This window comes from Salvelinus fontinalis, chromosome 27 (assembly GCF_029448725.1).
Source record: "Salvelinus fontinalis isolate EN_2023a chromosome 27, ASM2944872v1, whole genome shotgun sequence".
Lineage (NCBI taxonomy): Eukaryota > Metazoa > Chordata > Actinopteri > Salmoniformes > Salmonidae > Salvelinus > Salvelinus fontinalis.
The window spans coordinates 16,177,293-16,194,370 of record NC_074691.1 but is presented as its reverse complement, the minus strand read 5'-3'; the positions used below and the strand labels follow the sequence as shown (position 1 = coordinate 16,194,370).

The 17,078-nt window shown below is 48.7% G+C and overlaps 1 protein-coding gene across 4 annotated transcripts in view; it reads right to left on the bottom strand.

Moving 5' to 3' along the window:
* The window catches only part of LOC129825158 (mitochondrial peptide methionine sulfoxide reductase-like), a 91,367-nt gene that overhangs the window by 34,540 nt on the left and 39,749 nt on the right, over positions 1 to 17,078 (bottom strand). For all 4 annotated transcript variants that reach the window (XM_055885022.1, XM_055885021.1, XM_055885020.1 and 1 more), the window contains one exon: positions 5,643 to 5,711. In XM_055885022.1, the coding sequence (XP_055740997.1) occupies positions 5,643 to 5,711 (69 nt within the window). The remainder of the gene's footprint in view (positions 1 to 5,642; positions 5,712 to 17,078) is intronic.

The following is a 17,078-nucleotide window of genomic DNA, read 5'->3' as shown; positions in this document are numbered from 1 at the left end:
TAAGTATGATTCTCAATCAGGGACAACGATTGACAGCTGCCTCTGATTGAGAATCATACCAGGCCGAACGCACAAAACCCCAACATAGAAAACAACACACACAACCCACCCAGCTCACGCCCTGACCATACTAAATAAATACAAAACAGGTCAGGAACGTGACATAACCCCCCCCTCAAGGTGCGAACTCCGGGCGCACCCCCTAAAACTCTAGGGGAGGGTCTGGGTGGGCGTCTGTCCGCGGTGGCGGACAATGTCTTAACAATGTCTTTGTTCGCCTTCTTTCTCGCCCCCGTGGCCTCCTCCTAACCACCACACTCCATGTCAATCCCACTATACCAAAGGGCAGCACCGGACTGAGGGGCAGCACCGGACTGAGGGGCGGATCCTGGCTGGCTGGCTCTGGCGGATCCTGGCTGGCCGGCTCTGGCGGATCCTGGCTGGCCGGCTCTGGCGGATCCTGGCTGGACGGCTCTGGCGGATCCTGGCTGGACGGCTCTGGTGGAACCTGGCTGGACGGCTCTGGCTGGTCCTGGCTGGACGGTACTGGCTGGTCCTGGCTGGACGGCTCTGGCTAGTCCTGGCTGGACGGCTCTGGCGGATCCTGGCTGGACGGCTCTGGCGGATCCTGGCTGGACGGCTCTGGCGGATCCTGGCTGGACGGCTCTGGCGGATCCTGGCTGGACGGCTCTGACGGCTCGGGACAGACGGGCAGCTCTGACGGCTCGGGACAGACGGGCAGCTCTGACGGCTCGGGACAGACGGGCAGCTCTGACGGCTCGGGACAGACGGGCAGCTCTGATGGCTCGGGACAGACGGGCAGCTCTGACGGCTCGGGACAGACGGGCAGCTCTGACGGCTCGGGACAGTCGGGCAGCTCTGACGGCTCGGGACAGACGGGCAGCTCTGACGGCTCGGGACAGACGGGCAGCTCAGACGGCGCTGGGCAGGCGGGCAGCTCAGACGGCGCTGGGCAGGTGGGCAGTTCAGACTCTGGCTGCGCTGTAGAGGAGGAAGGCTCTGACAGCGCTGGACAGGTGGGAGCAACTGGAGAGAGAAAACGGAGAGACAGCCTGGTGCGGGGGGCTGCCACCGGAGGAATGGTACGTGGAGGTGGCACCGGAATTACCGGACCGTGAAGGAGGACACGCGCTCTTGAGCACCGAGCCTGCCCAACCTTACCAGGTTGAATGGTCCCCGTAGCCCTGCCAGTGCGGCGAGGTGGAATAGCCCGCACTGGGCTATGCTGGCGAACCGGGGACACCATTTGTAAGGCTGGTGCCAAGTACGCCGGCCCGAGGAGACGCACTGGAGGCCAGATGCGTTGGGCCGGCTTCATGACACCCGGCTCGATGCCCAACCTAGCCCTAGCAGTGCGGCGAGGTGGAATAGCCCGCACTGGGCTAAGCACGCGTACTGGGGACACCGTGCGCTCCACAGCATAACACGGTGTCTGACCAGTACGACGCCCTCTCACTCCACGGTAAGCACGGGGAGTTGGCTCAGGTAACCTACCCGGCTTTGCCACACCCCGCGTGTGCCCCCCCCCCCCCCCCCCCCCAATACATTTTTGGGTCTGACTCTCAGGCTTCCATGCTAGCCGCGTACCTTCATACCGCCGGTTCCTCTCTCCAGTTGCCTCTGCTCTCCGAGCTGCCTCCAGCTGTTCCCATGGGAGGCGATCCTTTCCAGCCAGGATCTCCTCCCATGTGTAGCAACCCTTGCTGTCCAAAACGTCCTCCCATGTCCAATTCTCCTTATTACGCTGCTGCTGCTGCTTCTGCTGTCGCTGCCCTTTTCCACTCTGCTTGGTCCTTTGGTGGTGGGTGTTTCTGTAACGGCAGATTTCCTCCTCTTCGTCTGAAGAGGAGGTGTAGGGATCGGACCAAGACGCAGAGTGGAAAGTGTCCATAATTTATTATAAAATAAACTGAAGACTACAATGAAACAAATTAACAAATAGAATCCAACCGAAAACAGTCCCGTGTGGCATGAATGCTAACATGAAAGACAAACACCCACAAACACACACGTGAACCCCGGCTGCCTAAGTATGATTCTCAATCAGGGACAACGATTGACAGCTGCCTCTGATTGAGAATCATACCAGGCCGAACGCACATAACCCCAACATAGAAAACAACACATAGACAACCCACCCAACTCACGCCCTGGCCATACTAAATAAATACAAAACAGGTCAGGAACGTGACAGTACCTAAACATAAACATCAATGCCTTTCTTTAAACCTGCATATTTAGTTAATATTGCCCGCTAACATGAATTTCTTATAACTATGGAAATTGTGTCACTTCTCTTGCGTTCCGTGCAAGCAGTCAGGGTATATGCAGCAGTTTGGGCCACCTGGCTCATTGCGAACTGTGTGAAGTCCATTTATTCCTAACAAAGGCTGTAATTAATTTGCCAGAATTGTACATAATTATCAAATCAAATCAAATCAAATGTATTTATAAAGCCCTTTGTACATCAGCTGATATCTCAAAGTGCTGTACAGAAACCCAGCCTAAAACCCCAAACAGCAAGCAATGCTAGGAAAAACTCCCTAGAAAGGCCAAAACCTAGGAAGAAACCTAGAGAGGAACCAGGCTATGAGTGGTGGCCAGTCCTCTTCTGGCTGTGCCGGGTGGAGATTATAACAGAACATGGCCAAGATGTTCAAATGTTCATAAATGACCAGCATGGTCAAATAATAATAATCACAGTAGTTGTAGAAGGTGCAGCAAGTCAGCACCTCAGGAGTAAATGTTAGTTGGCTTTTCATAGCCGATCATTAAGAGTATCTCTACCCCTCCTGCGGTCTCTAGAGAGTTGAAAACTGCAGGTCTGGGACAGGTAGCACGTCCCAGACGTCCCAGACGTATGACATAACATTGAAGGTTGTACAATGTAACAGCAATATTTAGACTTAGGGATGCCACCCGTTAGATAAAATACGGAACGGTTCCATATTTCACTGAAAGAATAAACTTTTTGTTTTCGAAATGATAGTTTCCGGATTCGACCATATTAATGACCAAAGGCTCGTATTTCTGTGTGTTATTATGTTATAATTAAGTCTATGATTTGATATTTGATAGAGCAGTCTGACTGAGCGGTGGTAGGCAGCAGCAGGCTCGTAAGCATTCATTCATACAGCCCTTTCGTGCGTTTGCCAGCAGCTCTTCGCAATTCTTCAAGCATTGAGCTGTTTATGACTTCAAGCCTATCAACTCCCGAGATTAGGCTGGTGTAACCGATGTGAAATGGCTAGCTAGTTAGCGGGGTGCGCGCTAATAGCGTTTCAAATATCACTCGCTCTGAGACTTGGAGTGGTTGTTCCCCTTGCTCTGCATGGGTAACGCTCCTTCGAGGGTGGCTGTTGTCGATGTGTTCCTGGTTTGAGCCCAGGTAGGAGCGAGGAGAGGGACAGAAGCTATACTGTTACACTGGCAATACTAAAGTGCCTATAAGAACATCCAATAGTCAAAGGTATATGAAATACAAATGGTATAGAGAGAAATAGTCCTATAATTTCTATAATAACTACAACCTAAAACTTCTTACCTGGGAATATTGAAGACTCATGTTAAAAGGAACCACCAGCTTTAATATGTTCTCATGTTCTGAGCAAGGAACTTAAATGTTAGCTTTTTTACATGCAGATACCGAGATGAGATCCTCAGACCCCTTGTGAGACCATATGCTGACACATGCACATTTGTGGCCTGCTGGAGGTCATTTTGCAGGGCTCTGGCAGTGCTCCTCCTTGCACAAAGGCGGAGGTAACGGTCCTGATGCTGGGTTGTTGCCCTCCTACGGCCTCCTCCACGTCTCCTGATGTACTGGCCTGTCTCCTGGTAGCGCCTCCATGCTCTGGACACTATGCTGACAGACACAGCAAACCTTCTTGCCACAGCTCGCATTGATGTGCCACCTGGATGAGCTGCACTACCTGAGCCACTTGTGTGGGTTGTAAACTCCGTCTCATGCTACCACTAGAGTGAAAGCACCGCCAGCATTCAAAAGTGACCAAAATATCAGCCAGGAAGCATAGGAACTGAGAAGTGGTCTGTGGTCACCACCTGCAGAACCACTCCTTTATTGGGGGTGTCTTGCTAATTGCCTATAATTTCCACCTTTTGTCTATTCCATTTGCACAACAGCATGTGAAATTTATTGTTAATCAGTGTTGCTTCCTAAGTGGACAGTTTGATTTCACAGAAGTGTGATTGACTTGGAGTTACATTGTGTTGTTTAAGTGTTCCCTTAATTTTTTTGAGCAGTGTATTAAGTTAAAATACGTGTTCATTCAGTATTGTTGTAATTGTCATTATTACAAATGTAAAAAATTGGCCGATTAATCGGTATCGGCTTTTTGTGGTCCTCCAATAATCGGTATCGGCGTTGAAAAATCATAATCGTTCGACCTCTAGTACACATGTATTATATCATACCCTGGCTGACTGGGCTCTCATGCACCTTGTTTATTGGCCGATGTTGCTCTGGTCTCGATACCTCTCTTAGGTGTGAAATTAATACAACAGCCCACACACACTGACACAACCCATTAAAACCCTCCCACGACACTGAGGTGTATAGTCTGTCAGCAGGGAACACATCCACCTCGTGTCTGCTCTCAATCACCTCCATAAAGGTCTGGACCTGTGTCCCAGCTTTGGATTTAGTGTCTAATCAAACCATAGTGTCCCTTGGTTATCAGATGTACCGTGGGCCTGTAAAAACAACCGATATAAAACTAATACCCACTGTAAACATTTAGCACCAAGTAATACTCCCCCACCAAATAAAACAGTAAAAATATATTAGGGTACGGTTTAAAAACGGTTATCCACAGTCATTCATTCCCCCGATTGGGTGGCGTGATTTATCTGAGAAACCAAATGACTGGTGAACTGGGTTTTCTCACCACGCAGTACTGAAGAGTTGAGTGGGGCTCAGGCAGTTTGCCTCGATGTGTGTGTGAGAGGTGTTTTGTGTGTGTGAGGTGATTGGGACTGAAGAGGCTCCTTACACGGCTCCTACACACACACACGCTCACGCACACACACTTTTGTGTTTGGGAGCGAATGTTGGAGTATTAACACAAGGTAGTTCTGAACGTAGCCAATCACTGGCACAGCGGTAACAGGGGGGGTAGAAGACAAGCTTTTGTAGAGTCAAGGGTAACTGGCAACTTTTAAGGTAGTCCACGGGAGGCTTTGTGATTTGAAATGCTCTGCGGGTCACAAGTGCATGTAAGGCTGCTTTAAAACATGCTTATTTGTACACAGGCCCGGGAGATAAAGAGGCTGATTTCTCTGCTGTCTGTCGTGATGGATTACGCAGTTTGACTCCCCGAATGGAGAAAAGAGGAGCTGAACTAATGCATTTTATTAAAGAGATCCTAATCACCCCTTGCAATTAATCTCTACAGCCCCTCCTCCTACTCTATCCTCTCTCTCTCTCCTTTGATTTTGTTTTTGAACGTCTTATTCTGAACCTAACAGAGTATCAGGGGAGGGGGAACTAATTATACCACACTGTCTGTATGCCATCCTCCCCTCTGTCCCCCTATCCCCCGTTTCCCCTCTCTCCTCCGGCCCCCAACTTCCTCCTCCCTCTCCTCATTTGGATCACCTACCAAACATAGCCATCTGCAGTCCCTCGGGGAATGGTGGTACGGTCCTGTTGCCGTTGACATCGTGCTTGGCTGTAGGACACACAGGGAACAATGGAGAGGGTCTCTGTTAGTCAAACACACAGACAGTCCATCACACACCACACACCACACACACACACACACACACCACACACACACACACACACACACACACACACACACACACACACACACACACACACACACACACACACACACACACACACACACACAGGCGCAAACACATTACCATCCACCTACAGTCTCCACACCACTGATGCAATACACACAATAACTGGCCATTGTGAGATACTTTGGTGTATCTGGTGTGTAAGGACTGCAGAGGAATTACAGTAGCTAGCGTTGCCATCGCAAACAAAGAAAGAAAGTGAAAATTCACCTGGGGGTTTTTGCAACATGCGCACATACACTGACCCATTTAAACATTCCCATTCATCTCATGCATGATTTTATAGCAGCTGCGATCTCTCCAATCAACTGACAAAGCCAGAGGTGGAAGAAGCCCATTGGGGCCTCGGAGCCACCTGGCTGAGCTAATGTGTGTTAGCGTTTGTGTGTGTGTGTGTGTGTGTGTGTGTGTGTGTGTGTGTGTGTGTGTGTGTGTGTGTGTGTGTGTGTGTGTGTGTGTGTGTGTGTGTGTGTGTGTGTGTGTGTGTGTGTGTGTGTGTGTACTGCAGATGGCCTGATGTTGTGGAGGGCAGTGTGTGGATTAGGATAAATGTGGGGGAGTGAGCCCAACATCTGGAGCTAGCCAAGCCCTTCCTGTGCTGTGTCCTCACGCATGGGTGCGTTGCCATGGCAGCTAGGCATGCCGATACAGCCAGCTGGAGACCGAGCGCTAGGCAATCTACTGCAGCACCATATCCACACGCCCATCATAGACTCCCCAACTGTCTGTCTGTCAGTCTCTCTATCTGTCTGTCTCTCTGTCACTCTGTCTCTCTGTCAGTCAGTCTCTCTGTCTGTCAGTCTCTCTGTCAGTCAGTCTCTCTGTCACTCTGTCTCTCTGTCGGTCAGTCTCTCTCCCAGTCAGACTCTGTCTCTGTCACTCTGTCTCTCTGTCTCTCTGTCACTCTGTCTCTCTGTCTCTCTGTCCGTTTGTCTCTCTGTCACTCTGTCTCTCTGCCAGTCAGTCTCTCTGTCTTCTGGCACTCTGTCTCTCTGTCAGTCAGTCTCTCTGTCAGTCAGTCTCTCTGCCAGTCAGTCTCTCTGTCAGTCAGTCTCTCTGTCAGTTAGTCTCTCTGCCAGTCAGTCTCTCTGTCAGTCAGTCTCTCTGTCAGTCAGTCTCTCTGCCAGTCAGTCTCTCTGTCAGTCAGTCTCTCTGTCAGTTAGTCTCTCTGTCAGTCCGTCCATCAATCCTTTATCAGTCACAGTCATAATTTGCGTACACCAATCTACACCAAGACCTACATAGAAGAGATTAGGGGAAAAGAGCTAGAGGATAGGCCATCTCTACTTGAAAGGACAAAGCTGGTGCATGTATATGTGCTCCTGTCCTCTGCACTATGTGGCTCCATGATAATATTAACCGCATGGCCACTCTCCCCGCTGCAGAGGGAGGGGACATTTTCATGACCTCAAACACATCATTTCCTTTTCTTCTCCTGTGATGTGAAACATGTTGTGATGTGAGCTGTGGCGCTCGGCTGTGAGTTTAAAGAAACCCCGGGCTTCCGTAAATACACACGCGACCTATGTCTGTGACTATACAGTCGATTTAGAGGATTTCATTTCCAGAACCGTTCACATTTGTATTCATACAAAAAGTTGGCAAGATTAGTTAGACGAAAAAGACGTTCAACCCTCCGTCTGTGTTTGCGTAAAAACTCTGTCGTGTTGGCCTGAGTGGCAGAAAACCCACTGAGAGGCTCTGACTCCTGGCCAGCTTCAATAAACCCCTCCACTTTGGAATGTGGAAGAGTGCTTCTACAGTGCTGTGAACAGACAGGCTAGCGTGGAGCCTAGCTGGGCCTAACTCATTTAATCTGGGAGAGTGGAGTGAGGAGAATGCATTAGAACAGACATCATTAAATCACTTTTACATCCACACTGCTCGCCAGCCAGCCCAGAATGTCTCACAAAATATAGATTCCAGCATACAGGGACTCCCATGATACATGTAGCATAATAGTGACTTTGTCACCGTTTTACCTCTAGTTGTATGGACCCTGCAGCACTGCTGTGAGTGAACCATAGGTTTAACATCGTTGCATTGTGGAGTATCAGTGGTGGGCTAAAGGGTAAGCAGCCCTGGACTGATCAGAGAGAATAGCAGTGCTAGGGGGGTAGTATCCTAATCTTCAATGCATCCATGGCATTCTGCTGTGGCCATAAAATAGGGCCCTTACCCTCCCATATGCACAGAGGGTAAAAAGAACATCCACCCACAGACAGCCTTTTGCCTTTCCCTGCCACTATAGCGCCACACACTAATGCTCACCACGCAGCCCCAGTCCCTATACCCCAGCCCCTATACCTCAGCCCCAGTCCCTATACCCAAGCTCCTATACCCTAGCCCCTATACCCAAGCCCTTATACCCCAGCCCCAGTCCCTATACCCAAGCCCCTATACCCCAGTCCCTATACCCCAGCCCCTATACCCCAGCCCCTATACCCTAGCCCCTATACTCCAGCCCCAGTCCCTATACCCCAGCCCCAGTCCCTATACCCCAGTCCCTATACACCAGCACCTATACCCCAGCCCCTATACCCCAGCCTCAGTCCCTATACCCCAGTCCCTATACCCCAGCCCCTGTCCCTATCCCTCAGCCACTATACCCCATCCCCAGCCCCTATACCCAATCCCCTATACCCCATCCCCAGTCCCTATGCCCCAGCCTCTATACCCAAGCCCCAGCCCCTATACCCCAGCCCCGATCCCTATACCCCAGCCCCTATACCCCAGTCCCTATACCCCAGTTCCTATACCCCAGCCCCAGTTCCTATACCCCAGCCCGTAAACCCCAGTCCCTACACCCCAGCCCGTATACCCCAGCCCATATACCCCAGCCCAAGTCCCCATACCCCAGTTCTTATACTACAACCCCAGTCCTTATACCCCAGCCCCAGTCCCTATACCCCAGCCCCAGCCCGTATACCCCAGCCCCAGTCCCTATACCCCAGCCCCAGTTCCTATACCACAGCCCCAGTTCCTATACCCCAGCCCCAGTTCCTATACCACAGCCCCAGTTCCCATACCCCAGCCCCAGTTCCTATACCCCAGCCCCAGTTCCTATACCCCAGCCCCAGTCCCTATACCCCAGCCCCTATACCCCAGCCCCGGACCCTATACCCCAGCCCCTATCACATCCTCAAAAGGTTTTACAGCTGCACCATCGAGAGCATCCTGACAGGTTGCATCACCGCCTGGTATGGCAACTGCTTGGCCTCTGACCGCAAGGCACTACAGAGGGTAGTGCGTACGGCCCAGTACATCACTGGGGCCAAGCTTCTTGCCATCCAGGACCTCTACACCAGGCGGTGTCAGAGGAAGGCCCTAATATTTTCAAAGACTCCAGCCACCCTAGTCACAGACTGTTTTCTCTGCTACTGCACGGCAAGCGGTACCGGACCGCCAAGTCTAGGTCCAAGAGGCTTCTAAACAACTTCTATCCCCAAACCATAAGACTCCTGAACAGCTAATCAAATGGCTACCCAGACTATTTGCATCCCCCCCCCCCAACCACACCCCCACCCTTTCCCCCTACACTGCTGCTACTCTCTGTTATTATCTATGCATAGCCACTTTAATAACTCTACCTACATGTACATAATTACCTCGACACCGGTGCCCCCGCACATTGACACATTGACTCTGAAACGGTATCCCCTGTATATAGCTCTGCTATTGTTATTTACTGCTGCTCTTTAATTATTTGTTATCTCTTACTTTTTGGGGAGGATTTTCTTAAAACTGCATTGTTGGTGAAGGGCTTGTAGACCTGTTGTATTCGGCGCATGTGACAAATAAAACTTCATTTGATTTGATACCCCAGCCCCAGACCCTATACCCCAGCCCCAGACCCTGTACCCCAGCTCCAGTCCCTATATCCCAGCCCCAGTCCCTATACCCCAGCCCCAGTCCCTATACCCCAGACCCTATACCCCAGCCACCGTCCCTATACCCCAGTCCCTATACGCCATCCCCAGTCCCTATACCCCAGGCCCAGTCCCTATACCCCAGCCCCAGACCCTATACCACAACCCCTATACCCCAGCCCTAGTCTCAATCCCATGCAGCCCCATACACAAGCCCCATCCCCAGCTCTAGCCCTAGTCCCACCCCCAGCCCCAGCTCTAGCCCTAGTCCCACCCCCAGCTCTAGCCCTAGTCCCAGCTCTAGCCCTAGTCCCAGCTCTAGCCCTAGTCCCAGCTCTAGCCCTAACACCAGCCCCGGCCCTAGTCCCAGCCCCAGCTCCTCCAGTCTCATTATCTTAGTGTGGTGGTGGTCACAGCCATTGGGGAACAACAGAACAGAAGCATGTTCATTAACGCCCCCCGCTGTAAAATAAACAATCTAAATGTAAATGTCAGCATGGAAAGACAATGAGTCCAGACAGAATATTAATGACTCGCCTCTACCGCACTTTGCTGCGCTACGCTCTGCTCAGTGTGTGTGTGTGTGTGTGTGTGTGTGTGTGTGTGTGTGTGTGTGTGTGTGTGTGTGTGTGTGTGTGTGAGCCTCCCTGACTCCCCCAACCCCCCTAGCCTCCACCAGCGGCCCCCTTTATCCCCCACCATGTACCAAACTGCTCCCTGTCACCCTGCCCTCCAGGACACATGTCCCCCCTCCATCCCTGCTGCACATGAAGCCACTGTGAAGGGCAGTCGCCATCGCGGGCACACATAGTTCACACACACACACACACACGCACCCACAAACACACTCAAATTGAAGAGATAGGTTTAGAAAAATACAACTAATACTACGTTATTTATTTGAGGGGAAGATTGTAAAGAAATACATCTACATTGTTGGCCCTTTCTCTTAAAGATTCACAGAAAAAAAGCTGCTCCAGAAAGGAAGAACAGAAAAGGAATATAAGCGGGCCAACAAGCTCACTGAGTGTATTTCTTTTAGCCTGACAAAAGTGCTCAGGCTAATGCGTTTTGACTCGCACACGGCCTTCAGCCGAGCGTGATAAACTAAAGCCTGTCTTTAGCACTCAAAATGGCAAGGGACACACAGATAGGGGGAAAAATTGCGTTTTCTAAAGAAAAGGAGAAAAAAATACCATAGAAAAATTGTTTTTGAGCACTTTCATTAATATTCACGTTTATCTTTCCCTTGACAGACAACACAAAAAGGAATTTTTACATACAGTCATTTTTTTATGCCACGGCTTTGATAGGACATCGCTTACTTTCCTTCCTCTATCTCTTCAGGAATTACAGTAAGATTGCTTGTTGATTAATTGAATTTACATTTTCTGTATTGGAGCGCTTCAGCCTCCACCACACAGATGACACTTATTGGATTGTGAAAGAATTGTTTAACCTTGCATTAAAATTCACATCACCAGCGAGTTACTTCGCAAAAGCATCACAAGGACACACTACTACACACATACATACATGCAAGGACGGACGAGGAGGAGAGAAGGAAGACTAGGGAATGAATATAACAAAGAACGTGTTTTTGAGGTAACCTTACGAGAGAAGGTATCTTTTGAATATTTTCATACAACATCATATTATCATTTTCATGAGTATGTCTCTCTCTTTAAACGTGGGAATGTAACTACCACCACAGAAGAAGAAGGGAAGAGCAGTAAAAGCAGAAAGCACTTTATTCACATGAATAATTAAACAGCGTGAAGCCCTACTCCAGTGTGTGTGTTTCTCTCTCTCTCTCTCTCTGTGTGTTTCTTTCTCTCTCTCTCTCTCTCTCTCTCTCTCTCTCTCTCTCTCTCTGTGTCTCTCTCTCTCTGTGTTTGTCTCTCTCTCTCTCTGTGTGTTTGTCTCTCTCTCTCTCCCTCTCTCTCTCTGTGTCTCTCTCTCTCTCTCTCTCTCTGTGTGTTTGTCTCTCTCTCTCTCTCTGTGTTTGTCTCTCTCTCTCTCTCTCTCTCTCTGTGTATGTCTCTCTCTCTCTCTCTGTGTTTGTCTCTCTCTCTCTCTCTCTGTGTGTTTCTTTCTCTCTCTCTCTCTCTCTCTCTCTCTCTCTCTCTCTCTCTCTCTCTGTGTCTCTCTCTCTCTGTGTTTGTCTCTCTCTCTCTCTGTGTGTGTTTGTCTCTCTCTCTCTCTCTCTCTCTGTGTCTCTCTCTCTCTCTCTGTGTGTTTGTCTCTCTCTCTCTCTCTCTGTGTGTTTGTCTCTCTCTCTCTCTCTGTGTTTGTCTCTCTCTCTCTCTCTCTGTGTATGTCTCTCTCTCTCTCTGTGTGTTTGTCTCTCTCTCTCTCTCTCTCTCTGCCTCTCTCTCTCTGTGTTTGTCTCTCTCTCTCTCTGTGTTTGTCTCTCTCTCTCTCTCTGTGTTTGTCTCTCTCTCTCTCTGTGTTTGTCTCTCTCTCTCTCTCTCTCTCTGTGTTTGTCTCTCTCTCTCTGTGTGTTTGTCTCTCTCTCTCTTTCTCTCTCTCTCTCTCTCTCTCTCTCTGTGTTTGTCTCTCTCTCTCTCTCTGTATGTGGCTATGTAAATCCAGCTGCAGTGGGAAAGGAACATCAGTATGACTGTGATGGAACAATTCAGACAGGGGAAGCTGAATTTGGCTTTTTTGCCCCTTCAACCCCCTCTCCACTACCCTGCCTTGTAAGCGCTTCCTCTCCCATCCCAATCTCTGAGGGCGGGTAGGATATGACTAACTAGCCTGGCCTGGAGCAACTTTTCCCAGCGCCCCCAAAAAACTGTCGGAATAATGAGGATAATCACAGAGCAGGCCTTATCTGGGGTGGCATTTGCACTCTCCCTTCCGCCCGCCTGCCTCCCTGCGCTATCTGTCCCCTCAACACAGTCACTCCCCTAGTTAGTGCTGCTCTACTTCGAGCCATTCAGACCGGCCAGCCCCACTGTATCTGGGCAGGGCTGCTCATGTGGCAGCCTATTAGCACTGAGAATTAACCGCAAACATATGAGTCAGTTCATGTATACGGTACGAAAGCATGTGTGAGTTATCTCTGGGTGTTTATGCAGGGAGTGAGCAAGCATTGATTAGGGCCCGGTTTCCTAAAAGCATCTCAAGGCTAAGTTCATCATTAAAACCTTCACAGGAGCATCGTTAACCCTTCAAGCTGTTCCCCAAAAACAACCGTTATTAGCGTTGCTCTTGAAGTCCCCAATGCCCACACTGGTAGGAGAGTGGACTAAGTTTCAAGGTTGTATGTATTGTCCCCAATGCCCACACTGGTAGGAGAGTGGACTAAGTTTCAAGGTTGTATGTATTGTCCCCAATGCCCACACTGGTAGGAGAGTGGACTAAGTTTCAAGGTGTTTTAGTTGTCCAACAAAATGCTTACTTGCAGGTTCCTACTCGACAATGCAACAACAAGATATTGTAATGAACACGATGGGAGACAGAGAGCTGGGTTCAAGCGCAGGGCACAATAGGTGTTTATTGCAAAGGACCACAGGAGGAGGCAGGTAGCTGGGTCCAGGGGCAGGCAGAAGGTCATACACAGGAGGAGGCAGGTAGCTGGGTCCAGGGACAGGCAGAAGGTCATACACAGGAGGAGGCAGGTAGCTGGGTCCAGGGACAGGCAGAAGGTCATACACAGGGGGGGCAAAAAGGAAACAGTACAGGCAGGGAAAAGGCTAGTAGCGTAGTCCGGGAGATCAGGCAATCAGTTAATAACAGGAAATCTGATTGGCTAAAGTACAGGCAGGGAACAAGCAACAGGTGTCATTAGTGAGTATGCCAAAACTATCATACACCGGACAAACCAGCGCTCCAAAAGAAGTGTCACAAAACAAACAATACCTCACAATGACGGGGTGCAAAGAACTGAACTAAATAGTGTGTGATAATGACATACAGGTGTGTGAACAGGTGATCAGAATTCAGGTGATTGGGATCTGGAGAGTGAGCTGCGTTCAGGGGATCTATGTGTTTCAGAGTGTGAGCTGGAAGCAGATGTTACAGATATAGTAAAAGATAAGAATACGAACGTAAAGTAAATGAAGAATGAACTAAGGAACTAATGACAAAGATTATATTCATCTATGCTAAATAATGCAGTCACGTACAATCAGGGGTGAAAGTAGATTTCATTTCTTACCAGTACAGGAGCGAAAAAAATGCATAGGTCTAATCATAGAATCACATGTAGGATCCCTATAAATGTAGTATCTCCATGGGCCTAGTAGGATCCCTATTAATGTAGTATCTCCATGGTCCTAGTAGGATCACTATTAATGTAGTATCTCCATGGTCCTAGTAGGATCCCTATTAATGTAGTATCTCCAAGGGCCTAGTAGGATCACTATTAATGTAGTATCTCCATGGGCCTAGTAGGATCACTATTAATGTAGTATCTCCATGGGCCTAGTAGGATCACTATTAATGTAGTATCTCCATGGTCCTAGTAGGATCCCTATTAATGTAGTATCTCCATGGTCCTAGTAGGATCCCTATTAATGTAGTATCTCCATGGGCCTAGTAGGATCACTATTAATGTAGTATCTTCATGGGCCTAGTAGGATCACTATTAATGTAGTATCTCCATGGTCCTAGTAGGATCACTATTAATGTAGTATCTCCATGGGCCTAGTAGGATCACTATTAATGTAGTATCTCCATGGTCCTAGTAGGATCACTATTAATGTAGTATCTCCATGGGCCTAGTAGGATCACTATTCATGTAGTATCTCCATGGGCCTAGTAGGATCACTATTAAGGTAGTATCTCCATGGTCCTAGTAGGATCACTATTAATGTAGTATCTTCATGGTCCTAGTAGGATCACTATTAATGTAGTATCTCCATGGGCCTAGTAGGCATAGTACAGATTTGTCATTTAACTTTTATCATGTATTACCTTTTAATGTGGCATTAACACAACCAGTCATGATGTTTTTGTTTGATTGTCAATGAATCACTTCAAAAGTGCTCCTTTGCACATTTATCCACTCACAAAATAATTCCAGCATCCAAACAGTGCACTGTGCACCCGCAATTTGATGAATGGAAAGAGACATCTGTTACAAAAAACCTAAAAGTGTAATGACTTTTGGTGATTGCCATTAGGCCTACTACACTTGTAGCCTGAATTGATGCATCCACTGCTGTACGTGCATGTCTCGACCACTGGTCTCCGCCTTTAAATGTTAGTGTTTTTTATTTATTTTTTATTTATTTTTATTTTTTTACCGTTATTTTACCAGGTAAGTTGACTGAGAACACGTTCTCATTTGCAGCAACGACCTGGGGAATAGTTACAGGGGAGAGGAGGGGGATGAATGAGCCAATTGTAAACTGGGGATTATTAGGTGACCATGATGGTTTGAGGGCCAGATTGGGAATTTAGCCAGGACACCGGGGTTAACACCCCTACTCTTACGATAAGTGCCATGGGATCTTTAATGACCTCAGAGAGTCAGGACACCCGTTTAACGTCCCATCCGAAAGACGGCACCCTACACAGGGCAGTGTCCCCAATCACTGCCCTGGGGCATTGGGGTATTTTTTAGACCAGAGGAAAGAGTGCCTCCTACTGGCCCTCCAACACCACTTCCAGCAGCATCTGGTCTCCCATCCAGGGACTGACCAGGACCAACCCTGCTTAGCTTCAGAAGCAAGCCTGCAGTGGTATGCAGGGTGGTATGCTGCTGTTTTCGTCAAACCACAACGCAATTTGGAGGGTATACCGCCTGTTTTCAAGTGAATTAGCACATTTTAATGCAGCTGACATGCGGTAATGATAAATATTGTTGTAAAGGCCTATAGTCTTCTTGTCATTTTGTGTTAATTATTGTGATAGTCTCACGCTTTACCGGTACGCAGTAACCCCACTATGTCCGTACCGGACCATCCCGGCTTACTTTCACCCCTGCATGACAGCCAACTCTCAAGACATAGCTTATCACATTCTTCCCCAAGTACGTCCCTCACTCAGTACACACAGAACATGAGACAAAATACCAAACGTGTCCCTGTCTCTGAAGCTCTGATGACTGATAAGACTTTCCCTCAGTCAGTTGATTCTCTGTACTTCTTCTTCACACACAGATAACTGATTGGGTTGAGAATGTGCTGCGTCAGCCTCTTGCCTCACTGTGTTGGCTGTTAAGAGGAACCCAACCCAGGCCCAAACTCTAACACACAGGCTAAACTCTGCAGAGTCATCATTGATTACTGTGCAGTGACTTTGATGGAGGGAGACAATGTGGTCCAACAGCCCAGAACGCTTTGAGCACAAGCCAAGAGACTCTAGTCCTCTATAATCTACAACCACCATACAGCACCAGACGTTTGGTCAATAGCCATTTGAAAAGTGCTTTGATGGGTATTATGATCTCGAGGCTTAACTTGTGGCAGTTTAACTCTGCGGCTTAAGAAAAGGCAGGACAGAAATCATTCCATCAAGACGGAAGAAGAAAATAAGCCATGAGAGGGCATGGCAGAGGCTTAAGCAGAGCAACTTCAAAGATGACTCAGTGGAAGCAGGAAGTAGGAGATCAGAACAGGAAGGAAGGGCTGCAACACATAGCCGAGCTTTGTCTCTAGTTCATTCAAAGGCTCTCTCTGGCAGAGATGCCATGCTAATGGCGATTGGGAGAGTGTGTGTGGATAGAGGGTGCAGCACAGTGGAGTGTGTGTGAAGCGATATGCTATCTCTGGTTTGCACCCCCACTCGGTTCCCCTACAGCTCTCACCATGCTACAGTACAGATTAGCAGGCCAACCCAGCCCTGGGAGTTGCGGTGCTCAGCCAGCCAGCAGACATGCTCTGGGGCTTGGGCAGAGGTTCTCTGGCTCGGCCCCCCTCCCCCAGGCTCTGCCTCCCCCGGCCTGGTCTGACATTGATACACTGAACAAAAATATAAATGCAACATGTAACCATTTCAAAGATTTTACTGAGTTCATATAAGGAAATCAGTCAATTGAAATAAATAAATTAGGCCCTAATCTATTGATTTCACATGACTGGGAATACAGATATTGTAACGTTCGTCGTCTGAAGATGAGGAATCATCGGACCAAAGCGCAGCGTGGTAAGTGTTCATGTTAATTTATTAAAACAGAACACTAAACAAAATAACAAAGGGAATGACCGAAACAATCCTGTCAGGTGCAGCAACACAAAACAGAAAACAACTACCCACAAAACACAGGTGGGAAAGGCTACCTAAGTATGGTACTCAATCAGAGACAACGATAGACAGCTGCCTCTGATTGAGAACCACACCCGGCCAAACACACAGAAATAGAAAACATAGAATGCCCACCCCAACTCACGCCCTGACCAAACCAAA